Source organism: Parasteatoda tepidariorum, chromosome 1 (assembly GCF_043381705.1).
Source record: "Parasteatoda tepidariorum isolate YZ-2023 chromosome 1, CAS_Ptep_4.0, whole genome shotgun sequence".
Classification (NCBI taxonomy): domain Eukaryota; kingdom Metazoa; phylum Arthropoda; class Arachnida; order Araneae; family Theridiidae; genus Parasteatoda; species Parasteatoda tepidariorum.
The window spans coordinates 49,167,240-49,184,249 of record NC_092204.1 but is presented as its reverse complement, the minus strand read 5'-3'; the positions used below and the strand labels follow the sequence as shown (position 1 = coordinate 49,184,249).

General features: G+C 29.6%; 1 protein-coding gene across 4 annotated transcripts in view; it reads left to right on the top strand.

Annotated features, from left to right (window-relative positions):
• The window catches only part of LOC107438721 (potassium channel subfamily T member 2), a 497,563-nt gene extending 480,553 nt beyond the window's left edge, over positions 1–17,010 (top strand). For all 4 annotated transcript variants that reach the window (XM_071179918.1, XM_071179919.1, XM_043041898.2 and 1 more), the window contains 7 exons: positions 3,318–3,429; positions 5,516–5,617; positions 6,605–6,688; positions 8,352–8,483; positions 10,028–10,148; positions 14,527–14,611; positions 16,615–17,010. In XM_071179918.1, the coding sequence (XP_071036019.1) occupies positions 3,318–3,429; positions 5,516–5,617; positions 6,605–6,688; positions 8,352–8,483; positions 10,028–10,148; positions 14,527–14,611; positions 16,615–16,861 (883 nt within the window). In that variant the 3' untranslated portion in view covers positions 16,862–17,010. The remainder of the gene's footprint in view (positions 1–3,317; positions 3,430–5,515; positions 5,618–6,604; positions 6,689–8,351; positions 8,484–10,027; positions 10,149–14,526; positions 14,612–16,614) is intronic.

The following is a 17,010-nucleotide window of genomic DNA, read 5'->3' as shown; positions in this document are numbered from 1 at the left end:
TGAAAAATTTTCCTTAATATATGCATCCCTCTGCTAACTCAATTATGTAAAAGTCCGAATAATAAACATATTTATTATTAGAAGAAGAATTAATATTCTAAAATTATCTTTTTTTTCAAAATTAAGGCATTGTTTAAGTACGTTACTAATTTTCCACTACCTACGTTTCATTTCCGCTTTTTGCTTAATTTATTCACTGAAATGTAAATAATTTTCTAAATGAGGATATATTTTTCATTTTTCTAATACTTTGATCTGTTATAAAACTTAAAAACCTATAAAGGCAAACGCAATTTTTAAAACTATCGGCCAGTAAACTTAATTATCATCATCATAACTTTTTGTAATGAGTCAAAGAATTTATATGAAAGAACAAATTCATTTGCTTAAAAAATTAAAACTTTTATTATTACTTACTTAAATTTAAGAAGAAACATGTCAAGAAAATAAATATTTATGACATATTTACTGAATTACCCTCATCAGAACACGAACTTGCTAACACAGTTTATGATTTAAGTATTTTTAAATTTTTCAGTAAAGAATTAAAATGATTCACGAAATTTAAATAACATAAGACAATAACTGCACATTTTTCAAAGTTTCAATTTTATGAAAAAGATAATTTCAGATAATTTAATTTTAGGAAAAAACTAAAATAGGCTATTGTTGTTGTTTACGCATGTCTGTTAAGGCAGAGGGGTGCGATTGTTCTTGTTTTCCAGTGGCGCCATCTATGGCCAAGAATTCGACTATTGCCACACCCATACGTCACGCCTGTTTATTGGGCGAACCAATTTAAGCTTCCATTCATTCATCCACAGATCGTAATTGTGACCTGAATCAGAGAATGATCAATCTCTAATTCAGTATCCCCAGAGGTATTTTATTTTATAACCGTCGTCGAACAGACGACCCAATTCTGGTTTTACGACTACAAATATTTAACTCCGTAGCCTCGTAATTTTGAACTAATCTAGAAGACAACTCCTGGATCAGTACCCCCAGAGATATTGATTTGTTATGGGAACATGGAGGACTTTGCGACTCGACAAATTTAACGTGCATCAGTCACCATTTCCTACACGCGGAGCCTTCGGCCGGCTGGGATCGAACCCACAACCTCTTGGACATTGGCCCAGTGCCCTACCAACCAGGCTATCTCGGACTTCCCCAGAGGTATTAATTTGTTATGGGAACGTGGAGGACTTTGCGACTCGACAGATTTAACGTGCATCAGTCACCATTTACTACACTGGGAGTCTTCGGCGGGTGGGGCTGAAGCCCACGAACTCTCGGACATGGGCCCTACCGACCAGGCTATCCCGACATAGGCTATTGATGAGAAATATTGCGATGATATTTCTGTGGTTCCGCTGTCTTCAACAACACTATCTTGTCTAGCACTCATAAGCAAAAAATCGTCTTTTAATTGCACCTGCTGATGTGACTTCATATTACTAAAAATCACAACTGAATTAATAGTTACTATAAAATGAAAACAAAATAGTTATAATTACAAATCATAGAAATACGTTATGTATGTTAACTATGTAATTATATAACTTTGTTAATATATTATAAAAATGTTAATTATATAACTTTGACTGGATTGAAGAATATCAGCCTTCTTCGATTAATTATACAACAGACCGCAATTTCCTCACGTAAATGCTGATATGTGGAGGGCATGTCTGTTGCCAACAGCGTTGTTTTTCAAGATTTTTTTCATTTACCTTCCCCGATCTTTTTCGTTATTTAAACATAAGATCTAATTTCCTGTTCAACGAATCTATATCAACGTGAATTCAAATTATCTATAATTTTAACCACGACAGTTTTCGAATATTTTTTGCGTGGAATCTTATTCCAGCCCAGTTAACATTTGCTATTTCAAATTCTGGACTTGAGGAAGATAGGCAGTGTTACAATTAATCTAAAATATGAATGAATAGATTTCGATTAATGGCATAGAATAAATTGATTTCCATACAGAATTTTTCAGTCCCAAGAGGATCACCATCAATCTAAGCCTTATGCCACCCTAAAAATTAAGAAATCGCCACGAATCTAGATCGTTTCAAATTATTCATATCGATTATTTTTTATATGCGATAAAATTACTGATACTTTACTCATAAGCTTTCATTCAAGAATCGAATCTAATTAGTTTTCTGCTACTTCTTTCAAAAATAAAAGAACTTTTGTCATTGGAATTCAACTAAACTCAAAATTGCTGTGGTAAGAGAAATGTTTTTATCTATGGAACATAAACGGATAGTATCAATCTTTTGAAAATAGCTAGTACTGTTCACCTTCCACTTAAACTTACATGTAATAAATTTCCTGCAAACCAGTTACAGTCGGACTTCTATTTAAAGAACTTCCTTTTTGCGATTTTTTTCGAGGAATTAAGAACATTTTGGAAATTTCTTCGCAAAATAACTTCCAAATAACGAAGTGAATTTACTATTTACCGAACTTTTCTTTTCAATCCACTTTCCCCATTTCTTAAAATATTTCAGAACATTTCAAACTTGTTAACACATTTCATGGGGGAAATGAGTTTGAATCGATTTTTGCAGCCACTTAGCAGTAAAATCCCTTTCCCTTTTTGTTTGCATTTCAAACGAAAAACTCAGACAAGATTTTATCAGTAATGTATGTTTAAAATCACTTTTATAACTGCAACGATAATTTTATACATAAATTCAGCTTTTTTCAGTTGAAAATGTATGTAGCATTCAGTTGAAATGTATGTAACACTGGATAATGTTTTGCTTTATTCTTGCTTTCCATGCAGATTTCTTTTATGGTTAAGATTTATAAAATAAATAATAGATACTAGTTTTCAAGATAAAGGTGTATCAATTTCTATTTTAATTATGGCTAGTGTTCATGAATTTAAAACTTGTGTTGCTTAAGTTTTTCAGAATGTGATTTTCTATTTAACGAATTTTCCATATAACGAACTTATTATCGGGATTTGGCGACTTCAATAGAATAATAATAGTTAATTACTTCAATAGTTAAATAGAGGTCCGACTGTATTTTCATATATTAATGTTTCTATTTCCACAGAAGTTAAAATATTTTTCAATGGTTCTATCAAGATATATCTTTTAAAAACAACAGATAAAGTTAACTTTTCTAATCTAACTCAGATAGAATTGATTGAAACTAAGCTAGGCTTTTGAAAATAAATTCTATAGTGGTTAAAAGAACTCACTTATTTTAAAAATGTATTTATTTTACAATGGAAATATTATACTTAAACCATGTTTCCCTAGATACTGATGCATTTCAATTTTCTCTAGAATGTTTCCCAGTGTTAGAATCATCACAGAGCTCAGTCAATCTAGTAATATGAGGTTCATGCAATTTAGGGCTAACGATACATATGCGTTACATTTATCTAAAATGGAAAAGGTATTAATGTTTTTCTTATTTTATTTACATACCGCACATATATTTTTTTCTCTTTTTTCCCTTTTTTGAGTTTTAATAATAGCGAACTAAAAGAAATACACCGAAGAGTCATTACATTATGACCACCCTGCTAATAACATGTGGGAATACCTTTAGCCCTCAAAACTGCTAGCACCCGCCGTGGCATTGATTCCACAAGGTGCTGATAGGTAGCCTGAGGTATCTGGTACCAATTCCCTCACATTGCGAGGGGATAGCGTGGCAGCACGAATTTGGTTTTCTAAGTAGGACCACAAATGCTCTATTGGATTAAGGTCAGGTGAATTTGGGGGCCAAGACATGACTTGAAAGTCACTGGAATGTTCCTCGAACCAATCCATGACGATTCGACCCTTATGACATGGTGCATTATCCTGTTGGTAAACACCATCCCCCGCAGGAAAAACTGTTGCCATGAATGGGTGAACCTGGTCTGCAACTATGTTCAAGTAGCTTTCAGACGTCAGGGATTGTTCTATGAGGATTATGGATGCCCCAAGAAAACATTATTCCTGGGCGAGAAACCATGAAAACCTGGGCGAGCCCATTGTTATAGATGGAGGGTGGTCATAATGTAATGGCTCTTCGGTGTATATTATTATTGATTTTTCGGTCAAAAGATTACGTTCAAAATATGAAATTCAACGTGGCTTACGATGTACAGAGTGTCTTGAAAAATGCTGTTACACGTTAATCAAAGGAGCTGGGGCACATCATACCGATTGAAAATTGCATAATAACCCATTCAAATCATACGTATATGAGCGTACACGGAATCTAACGTACGTTTGCAAAATCTCCTTACTAAGTTAATCGTGGCGAAATAAACGATTACCTAGATTTGAAAAATAATCATCTGTGTTTGAAAAAAAAAATTAACCTGAAGGAAACAGATTGTGGGATTCAATAAGAATAAATAAATGAGACGTAATTTTACTCGTTGACGAGGCTTATAACAATTCAAATAGGGAACGACTTTTATTGCTATTTATGAAGATTTTTGTTTTTAAAAATTTGAATACAATTTTTAAGATTTTTATTTGGCTACACCTATTTTTTTTTCTACTTTTGATTGACATCTGCTCGAGCGGGAGGTTATAAAATGAAAATCTCGTAAAGGAAGAATAAATTTTCTTCAACAATGGATAAACAGACAATATTTAAAGCTGCAAAAAAAAATAACGAAAATGCACATAAATTTACAATAACTTTTAAACAGATTGGAATTTCGAAACAAAATTCGTATTAAATTCATTAATAAAAATGACTCATTCAGCACGTCAAATTTTAAACTTGCATTTCAACGAGATAGAAATCAACCAAACGGGGTATTTTTTACCTACAAGTTTAACAGTTCAGTAGTTAATTCACGAGCTCATTATCGAATCCTAATATCTTTTATTATGTCGTGATTCATGTACACTTTTCTGCATACCTTCGTAATTTTAAGTTTCTAAGTGCAATAGATTTTGTGCATCAAAACAAAACAAAAAATGAGAAAAATTAGCAAAAAAGTAACACTTAAAATTGCAATAACTTTCGAACGAATTGGAATTTCGAAGAAAGAAAAAAAAGAACTCTGCGTTGATTTCATTTATAAACATGGCTCTTTCAGCATACCAAATTTCAACTATGTAGTTGCCTTCATGTAAAATGTAGAGCGGCCCGTATATTTTTCCAAAAAGTTTATCCGCTAATAATTCATCGTTATTTCTGTACACGTTTCTACATACCTTAGTAATCTCAAGTTTTTAAGTCTTATATTTTTTGAGCAGCAAAACGAATATAACGTTATGTTGAACATCAAAATAGAGACGGTGGACCCGACGTTTTTTAATAGGGATATTTTAACAAGGCAAAAGATTCATATAGAACAAAAAAAATTGGAAAAAAAAGACGCAAAATTAACTGTTTTAACATGAAATTAAAGCTTGCGTACATACGTTAATAAAAAATGATGAATTTTATAGCATTTTTTTAATATAATATTTTTCGTGTATACTTTTCAAATATTATTAAGAATAATTTTTCTTACTTTATTCATTAGAGTGAAAGAGAAAGGGGTTCTCATATCTCATATATGTTCCGATTGCCATTTGCAGCGGGATGTGTGTTCAGCGCGAGTATGCTGGATACTTTATTATACCAGGTAATATTTACTCTTCCGTTTATTCGTTTAAAATAATATTTGATACTGATTTTTCTTTTTAACTTTATTAAAACCTTACTAAACAATGTCTTCCTCATACTGGGGGATTTAATTTAAGCTCGCTTATAAAAAGTCAATTCGAAAAACTAAAACTAATGAATAAGTGATATAACTTAACAATATTTTTATGGTATACGTTTAATATTACACAAATATTAACAAATGTTTTACCTAATATTGATCAACACAAACTTTGCCTCTTGTCATATGAAAGTCATATTTCAATAGTGGTCCAATTCCACTTATTAACACTAGAAAGACTGAAATACCTATATTGCCCAAAAGCAGTCAAAATGAGTGCATTGTGAAAGAATAATGTATAAGGAAATTTGTTTCAAATTAATTTTTTAATATTTTTTATATTATTTTCAGTTATATAACAAGTGGTCCAATCCTTTCAATAGTGGTCCAATTCCACTTATTAACACTAGAAAGACTGAAATACCTATATTGCCCAAAAGCAGTCAAAATGAGTGCATTGTGAAAAAATAATGTATAAGAAAATTTGTTTCAAATTAATTTTTAAAAAATTTTATATTATTTTCAGTTATATAACAAGTTATTAGCAAATATCAACAATAAAAATAATTATAAAAGTCACAAATTGTGTAATTATGTACATCATTGTTTTTCTAATTGAAATTAAAAAGAAGTCAAAATGACTTCCTTGGGCAATCTAGTGTTAAAAAAAAAAATGAAGTTACCTTCACGTTCATGCAAGTATTTTCCACTTCCAGTTTATTTCTGCTGCCAAACAAAGAGAACCACAAATCAGACAAGATAAAAAGAAAAAAAACATACATTCATTTGATTTTATGACTCTGAATCTCAAAGCAAATAAATAAATAAGATTTGGAAGAAGAAAAAAAGAATTTGGACCACTGTTGAATTTAAGTCTTCATAATTGAACTTATTGTATACTTGCAGGCATTCGTGAAAGAATACATGATAACATTTGTACGGCTGTTGTTGGGAATCGATCAAGCCCCAGGATCAGGTTTTCTCTCATCTGTGAGTATAAAAATAATAATAACAAATAAGAATGTTTGTTTCGAATGTTATTTCAATTATGCGTATTACGTGACACAATTAAAATTTTCTCTTTATAAAACTTAAATAAGGATTTATTTAAATGATGTTATTTTTCTTGAAAAGTACACTGTTGATAAAAACTCAACAAAGATCTTTATTTTACCTCGTGTATGTCTGTTCGGGTGGAATATTGTAATCGATTTTAAACTAACTTCCCGACTAGCTACAGACTTCAAATTTGGCACATAGTTCAGAATTGGATGACAATGCATGAAAATGAAGAGAAAGAAGATATACAAAGTAAAATAAAATGAAAGAAAAATTAGTATTTTAGCGATTGTCTTTTGCTGTCGATTCGATTATTTCAAATTAGTGTCACGTGTCAGTTGAAAAGTTTTGTGTACAGTGAGTGAAAAAATTACACAAAAAAAATTATAATAAATAATAGTTAAAAAATAAAAATTTGAAAGACGAAAAACGTGGGGCGAATGAAATACATAACAGTACATATACACATACTTATACACATTTTCTTACTTATACACATGCACAGCCACATACACATCCACATGCATATACACAAACATATTCCACATACACATCCAGATACAATTACAATTACAGATATACATACACATATTCTCATGAGCACACATACACACACTAATATAACATTACTGTTATGAATTTCATGCGCCCCACGTTTTTCGTTTTTCAAATTTTTATTTTTTAATTATTATTCTCCACTACAAAAACGTGGGTTTCAAAAATATTTTTTATTTTGATTTTTTTTTTTTCAAATGAAAACAAATAGGAATAAATCCCATGTAACTGCGCTTGATGAAATGCTAACTTAAACTGAACTTTTAGAGCTGACAAGCAGCAGATGTGAGCCATAAGTATTGGCAATAACAAAGGATACACTTAGTTCAGTTAACATCAAATATTATTTATTTTCCATCATATACTTTGTTAAATCAGCAGACACGTTTTTCTTTAGTAGGTATGCTTTTACAACTAACTTTATTAATAGATATTTTGTTAGAATAGAAAGGTTTTCAAACAGATGTAGGCATCAAAGTTACTTTTATAGTACATATCTAATGAAAATCTTTAAATAAATAAATAAATTTCGAAGTAAAATGAAATCATTTATTATTCAAAGATATATGAATTATTTTGAACATACTTGTCCAACTAAATGCTTCTAAAACCGACAAGTAAAAAAAAAAATTTTGCTACTGGAAAGTAATTTATTTTAGAGATTTGCCATTTGCCATTACCAACGACAACAAAATAGATTCACATTTGGCGCTGATTACGGCTCTTGTGTCAATGAATTCCACAGCCCATTTAATCAGCAGGGAATTTAAAAGAATAAAGTCAGCGCTTTTGTCTTATATCCCTATTCAAAACAACGAAGTTCTTCTCTAAACAACGTCTTTTAAGGAATCTTAAAACGTAGTCTTTTAAGGAATCTTATTAATAGGAAATTATATTAATACCTTTCGCTGCACTGTCAATGCAGGCTTTTTGGAGAGTGTCACAGATCTTGCAACAGTACGAAATAATAATAAAAAAAGTAATCTTTACTTTTACATTCAAAGTTAAAAGGTGATGCCGTTATTTATTCATTTTGCAGATGAAAATAACGAAAGAAGATTTGTGGATAAGAACGTATGGACGACTTTACCAAAAACTTTGCTCATCAACTTGCGAAATTCCTATTGGAATATACAGAACACAGATAGCTGGACCATGCGAAGCTTCAACGGTATGACTTTATTTTTCTTTATCAATTTATAGTAATTGTGCAATTTATACAATTGTAGTTATAATTGTAACACGTTACAATTGTAAAGAAAAATAATACTTTCATAATAAATGTATGGATGTCAAAACAGGCGATATTATTCGACAAATTTTGTTAAGTTGGATCGGTGCAATTTGGGGCAATATTTTTTGCCCCAAATTGCACCGATTCTTTGGGACATCCATCTAATTAGAGAATAAAATATTCCTAAAAATAAAATTGTCTTAAAATATTATATAATTTTATAAAATATATTTTATTTTATAACCCAATTTTTGGTTTACGACTACTAATGTTCCACTCCATAACCTTGTAATTTCGAATCCGATCCAAAAGATGGAACTCCAGGATTAAGTATTAGGAGAAATTTGCCTTCGTGGAGGATTGTTTTGAATAAATTAACCCGCATTTGCGTTACACGGAGAGAGAAACCACGAAAACCTACCACGGTTCGCTTGACGGCAAGGGGACTCTTAATCCATGATCTGTCTACCACAGAGGATATTTTACGTCATCACAGTGGTCGGTGCGACCCGAGTGTATCAACCAGCCATCGCTGATTTTTAGACCCGGCTAACCTCATTGGAAGGCAAACGCTCTATCCCCTGAGCCACCACAACTCAATAAAATACATTAAAAAGTTAGGACAAATATTTTTTGGAAAATTTATTATATTCGATACTTATTTTAATGTAAAATATAATATTTTTGTAAATGCAATACATTAATTTAGCATTAAATTTCATTTGTTAAGTTTCATAAATAATAGTTATATTTCAAGACAGTAAAACTTCAATAAGCATAGAAGTGTTAAGACCAATATTTCAAGTTGCCTCACAGTGTGAGAACAAGTTTAAATGCTGATTCTATTCTGTTTGGAAAAAAAACCTTTATTTCAGTTAGTTAAAACTATAACTAAAATATGTCCCTATAATTATTTTATAAAGAAAAGAGTGTCCATTAAATATCTTATATATCTAATAAAATAATGTCTTTGGAAACTGTGTTACTAAATAAAATAATTTATTAAATTTAAGAATTAATTCAGAAGGGAGTAAAAATTATAACCTCCATTTTTGTAGTATAGAGATAAGCAGATTTATATTTTCAAAAAATATATATTTACTATCACATATTTCAAATTGGAAATAACTTTTTGCTAAACATTCGCATTTTGCAATAACTAAAACATTAATTGAGCAAAATGAAATCTCCTATAAGATTACAATAGATACAAAATTATTTACAATAGGGAAGCTAAATATTTTTAAGATGTGAGTAAGCCCTTTTTATCTCTTAAATCTTTGCTTATAACAAAATTAAATCTTTAAATATTATATCTTATACATGAGAAGTTTTTTGAAGAAATTGCATGCGTAGCAATTAAAATATTTTTATGTGAATTTATATCTTTTATTTTATATATTTTATTTTTATATATTTTATTTTAAATATTTAATTTTTTTTTTTAAATTAGTGTCTAAATCGATCATAAAATCTTTCAGGTATCCCTGGAGCTTGCAGACAGTGAAAGAAATCGCATAACTTCAGATATTGAAAGACAAGAAATTAGTAATTTAGTAAAGAATCGTATGATGGATTTAAGGTTGCCAACAGAAGATTATGGTGAGAGATATATTTGAATATTAAATTATATCAATGTCCTGTTTTATATTAATAGTTGCAATGTTTAACTTAGAAAGCAAAATAAACACTTTTGAACTATAATTAATATGACAGGGTAAGTCTAGAAAATGATTGCATAAAACATTTTGGGAGCATTGCGCATTATTTAAGCCACATTATTTATTTTCTAAATTAGTCAAAAACACAAATAACACAGTAGAAACAGTTTTTAAAAACAATTTAACACTTAAAAAATTGGTAAATAAATTTATATTGTTAATGTATACTTTTTTTTATCAATCACAAAAATAATTAATAGTGAGAAAATTTAGATTTTTTTCTGAATTTAACTAGAATTTTTTATCTTTTCGGACAACTATTTTGTAAGAAAAAGTAATTCACATAAAGCTTTTAAAGTTATTCTAAAACAATTTTTATTTAAAAAAAAAAAAGAAAAGAAAGAAGCACAATAGCTAATGAATGAGCCACTCACAAATTTTTAGTATTTATATTCAAAATAGTTGTTAAATATACTTTCTTTTCTGTTACTTTTAATTTGTTATGCATTTTAAGATGTTTTTACACAAAAAACCTATTTATAAATATTAATGAGCATAAAAAAACATTTTGGAAGAATGAAAGATTAAGTTTCTGAGCACAAGTTTCTTTTTAGACCACTATTAACATTATGATATTTTAATAGACTTATAAATCAACTGGTTTTATAAACTTGATATTCAATTTCTCTTCATTCTTTTTTTTAAAAAACTTCATTTTGAAATAAAATAAGAAAGTGGAAGATAGAAAAAAACTTCTGTTCTATAATATTGAAACAAGAACACAATGAAATTTCCACTTAATATTTTTATACATAAGTAATTTTAGTGGTTTATCCAAAATTATTCAATTACAAATTCTATGATGTTACTTTATTGTTGATTGGAATAGACTTTTAAAATAACATGAGTGAGACGAATCATTAATTATAATTGTGAAACTAAAAAACAATATATATTAAAAGATTTCTTACTTCATTTGCTGAAAATAAGAAGTAAGCATATCACTCTTGAAAGCATCATCATAAAAATTTGATAATGCAAAATTGTGACTCGAGTTTCCTTTTCGTAGAATATAATTTTCATGAAACAATGAATCCTGTGGGTTAGGCTAAAACCATGTATATAATTAGTAGATGGTCCCTAAATTAGAGCTATTAAATTGTGCGATTTCTATAATAAGTATTTATTAAAATAAAACGATAATAGATAGGAAAAAATCCAAATCTTTCTATTCTTAACATTTCTGTTTAAAAATATGCATTTGGTATTCTAAGAAAAGGATATTTTCGGAACACATACAAAAATTAGGAACATTAAGACAAAAAGCTAAAAATCTGACAAACTATTTTTGATTATGAAAATCTGGAATATCAAGAAAAATACGGTTAAAGGTCTGAGCTGTCGTTGTGGAGTACTATTAGACTGTTGATTAAAGCTGATCACCGAGTTTCTTATGGATGGGTACCAGTTTCCTGGGGAAACATAGATCTAAGTATCATTAATACTAAGGCAGAGCCGACTTATCATTTATTGTCTACATACGGGTGATCGGAGTGCATTACCAACCACCAAGCAGTTGGTCACAAAATTGTGGAGCTTTAACCTCCATGACCCTTTTGCTCATAACGAACTGTGGAGGGAATGCTTTACTTTAAATCACTTTTTTAAAAAATTAAATTTAGTGAAAGTCAAAACAATATCTCAAATTTTAAGTTTAAGCTATATGGCACCCCTTCATTTTTTATTTTATTATTATTCTTACACATAAAAGTTAACATAAATAGTTATTAGCCGAACATGAATTTCAATCCGAGAAAAGATGGATAAAATAGAACAAAGCTGCCATTATCCATCCCAGGGTTTATTAATACGAATGCATCAAACAAAGCACCCATAACCCAACATTTTCTATGTTGATTAGAACAACAACAAAAAATATTCACAAAGTTTTGATGCTTAGCAGTATTCATAGGTGTGGATAGCTAGGATTTACATAACTTCTCAAGATTCTCTATTATTCTCTAAACTAAACATATGGAATTACCATTATTATTTAGAGAGCAACAACTATATTCGCGGTAAAAGTAACCTTCTAACGTCGAACTTGTCTAATTCTTGTTGAATTTACTTCATTAGAGTGTAAAACTTTAATTAAATATTTGTATAATACTTTTTTGACAACATACATTTATACCGATCCACTGGAGGCAGCATTTTTTATAGATTTTTTCAAATTGAGAAGATAAACTCAAATTACTATCCAAAACAATACAATCCATTAATAATAATAAAATTTTTAAAAAATTCAATATAATTTAATAGTTTTTAATTTTAAAAAAACTTTTTAAAAAAATAGCTTGTGGTATAATTTTAAACTACAAAAAAAATAATTTCCTGCTAACTCAAATGCCACGCCAATATATGCAAAGCAGATCAGCAGAAACGTCGACATAAATTTTACAGCTTCACAAAGCTTAAAATAAAAAAAATCCTTTTTATTCCATTGTCTACTATTAGAGGGAAAAAAACTTAAATAGTATTCGTAAGAATGATTAAATATATTTGGGTGAGGGATCAAACTGAAATGAAATCTTTCAAAGTTTTCATACGTATACACCGAGTTAAAAAGGTGAAATAATGAAAGGTTGAAACAAAAAAGCCTGAAATACTATGCTAGGCTGGTTTTTCTTTTTTTTCCCCTCCAACGCACATTTTTAAAGTTTTTCATAATTATTCATTACATTATTCCTTATTATTCGAATTTATATTTGTTAGTTACCTCCTCATTAAACATGTATATAAAATATATCAGAACTGAACTATTAGTTCCGATATCGTACCATAAATAATGCATACAGGTTAGGTTTTCCTGAAGTATGATGAGTTCAAAAAGTCATTTAGAACAGTAGTGACTCAACGGATAGAGCGTCCGCCTTCCAATGAGGTGAACCGTGTTCGAATCTCAGCGATTGCTGGTCTATAGGAATTCCGCACCAGGCTTGCACTAACCACAGTGCTGACGTAAAATATACTAGGCGGATCATGGGTTTGAGTCCCTTGCCATCAGGCTAACCTTGGGCGGTGTTCGTGGTTTTCCTCTAAATGTAATGGTGATAGTTTCATCAAAAAGTTCTCCACGAAGGCAAATTTTTCCTACTACATGAGCCAGGAATTCTCTTGTCTTCTGGAATGGGTTCAAAATTACAAGACTATGAAGTTGAACATTAGTAGTCGTTTAAAAATAAAAAATAAAAACATGTGAAATTGTTTCTTGTTATTAATTTTGCACCCCTACTGAAGATGCGACATCAATATCTCTTCTGATCGATACTGTTTATTTTCTTTGTTATGTTTGTTTGCATTTAGTTAATTTCTAAGTAACGCTGTTTTCTGGATTTCATATTTAATATCCTACCTATTTGTTAAAACTCTAATTTAAAAATTTTGAATATGTTTGCTTATGAGATTGAACAGTTGCGCGCACTTCGAACTTTTGGAGTATCCCCGTGGTTATTAGTAGTCGTAATAAATAGTTATTAGTAGTCGTAAACCCAAAATTGGGTCTGTTGTTCAACGACGGTTATAAAAATAAAGTTATTTAAACCCAAAACGTTTATGAAGAAAAGAATAATTGATTAAAATAAATTTTAGAACGCATACAACAACATTAAAAGATCATTAATCTTGCATAAAAAAAATCTTAAGAACTTAACATAGAAAGGGAGTTTCTAGCAAAAAAGAAAGAAAAAACAACAAATACATACATATTCATATCTTTCAATTTTAAGTTCAGTTTAAATTTCCAACTGAAAAATAAATAAGTTAACTCAAAAATTTCATTTTTATTTTATTTTATGAGGTTAAATATTTCTTGCTTCGACCTTTTTCGAAACTTAATTTCTCTGAAATATTTTAAACTGAGAATTTCTTTGAAAATACCTTTCATAGCTTTGACATAATTATAGATGATTTCCATATTTAATTTTTTTTTTCAAAATATTTACGTGTTTTTGTTTAATTAATATACAATTCTTTAAATGATTTATTATTAAAATTAAGCTTAGAATGAAAAATATAACTATAAAGAGGGAGTTCTGATTAATATTAAAATATTTTTTAAAGAAAATATAATCATAAACATTTTTAATTGCATTAGTTTGCAGGATTTCATGTTGAACATATATATTTATTTTAAAATCTTATCGATCATAATGTAATTTAATAATCAAAGAGATTTTTAGAAATACATCTTTTTAAAGAAAAAATGCATAACAATATATAGATATAATCTTTACGTTAATTGTAAACTGTACTTTTAGATGATGTATCGGAAAAGAGGAATGGCCTTTCTTACGTGATAATTAATCCTAGCTGTGATCAGAAACTGGAGCTAGGGGATGTGATGTAAGTATAACGTTCGAATATTCCATTATCCTTACACTCATTCAGACGAAATGATAATAAATCTTTAGTAATAACATTTTTAAGTAACGGCTTGATTTAAGTCCAACTCATAAAAAAAAAATCTCGGAATAGCAGCAAAATCATAAAATTCATATTATACAACTTAAATCAGGGAACCTCTATAAGTATTCATTAGTCATAATACAGCTTAATGATTTAGCTATTTTGGAAATTTTAAATAAGTTACTTAATAATTCAATGATAGAAGTTGAAATTGTGTTGTTGATAGGAGGCTAGTAGTACAAAAACAAGAAATTATATCGCAAATCTCCAAATCTGTAAGTAAAAATATAATGTATATTTAAAATAAATGGTGTGTAGATTTAAAAAAAATTTTGATAAAAACAAATAATAATATTAACTGTCATTTGAAAGAATTTTAAGTTCACTTGGAAAATACGGTTTTTTTTAAATAATTTCTATTTCTTTATTATCGTTCTGTGTTTGTTTGCTTTCGATTGCTAATAAGCTCTACTTAAAGCGTTCAAAAAATTATGCAAACTTGAAACGCTATCCTACGCTCCAGTTAAAATTAGAACACTTTAAATAGTAGGAAAATAACGGAAATTTTCATTGGCGAAAAATGGCACAGAATGGCACAATAAGAACATGATAGAAACATGTATTGACATCCGGAACAAAACTCCGTTTGAAATTTTGTTAATCAAATCTAAATTTTCAATTGCAAGATTTTCACTTTAAAAACAAACCAACTCAAACGCAAGTTAATTACTTAATTGCAACAAAAAATAAGCATATTAAAAAAACAATTTTGCATTTTAATTAATTATATGAATTCAAATCAGCAATCAAAACTTTTAAGTATTGCGTTTATTAATTTCCGATAATTTTTAATTATAGTGAAAATAGGCATTTTTACTTAACCCTTTGGCCAATTTGTCCCAACAAATGTTTAAAAATTACTAATGTGGTGAAAAGCACTTAGAAACTCATTGTAATATGTCCCAGTCGTAGAGTCGAACCAAGTATAAGTGTTTCATGTGTCAAATATCCCCTAGGTGGCGCTAAAGAGTTTCTTGCCTGAAATGGCATTGTGATTTTGCGCTGGGACAGATATATCCCCCTAGTATTCTTCATTGGGATTGTTATGTCCATTCATATTTTCTCAAATGAACATAGAAAAAAAGAACAAATATGAGCTGTCGAATGTGTAATATCGGGTTATGCAAAGATTGCTTCACCCTGTATCATACCATGTAAAAAAAAGTCCATATAATAAATTTTTCCGGAATGATAGATTTGCGTGTAGTAAGTCGATCATTATAGGTGGGACATATGTATCCCACCATTAAGTACGGCTGGGACATATATGTCCCAGCCTCTAAATTGATAACCGCTTGTCAGAAAAATCCCAAATACTAAATTTGCCTTATTTGTGACCTATTTTGTCCTTTTGAATAATAAACGGGACAAAAAAATCCTTTTTTTAAATTCATAGTCAAAGGGTTAAAAGTGGCTTTTTCCTGAGGAAGGTGAGCACTGGAAAGAACGTTTTACAATGGAAGGAACGAAAATATGTACTTACATTTTGAATACTTTCATTTTTATTTCTTTCCAAAATTCAGCTTTGGTATGGTAATTTAAGACAGGGAGATCAGTCACTTACTGCTAACTATTCTTCATCACATCCATTCGCAAAGCGAGCAACTGAAAACACTCTCCAATTCCCAACCTAACTGAAAGTGTCCTTGAAATTGTTTTGCAATCCAATATCTCCTGAATTGCTAGCTTACTAGAGACATCTTTTAGAAACAATGCAAAGTAAAAATATGAAAAATCCAGGCAAATCAGCGGCTTGGAGTAAAAAAATACACAACCGCAGCAGTGTACAGGCAAATAAACAAAATTCACTTTCGTGGCAGGTGTTCAGACTTAACAACTAAGTAAGACATAATAAAAACTCACTTTTTTTTTTCTTTTAGATTTCTAATACGGCCAAGTCCAATCTCAAGTGTTAAGATCTTCATGAAGAAAGGTTCAGTTAGAGGAAAATCAGCGCCAAAACAAAAGAAGAAAAGAAACTCTTCAGACGAGTCTCTACAAGCAGAGCCACTTTTAGGCGAACAAGCCCAGCATGAGAATGGCACAATACACTTACCCAACAGAAGCAAATCTATAGACGTTGAAATCACGCCACCAGCTGACGGTATGAAGGGAACAATAGTGTGATCACCAGTTAGAATGTGATTATTTTTAAACATAAATGTATATCAATATTATTGAGGAGTACAACACATTGTACATAAAATACATGACACACAAGAAACTTATTGAAGAGCACATGAAAAAACATGACTTCCTAATTAAGCTTGTGTATA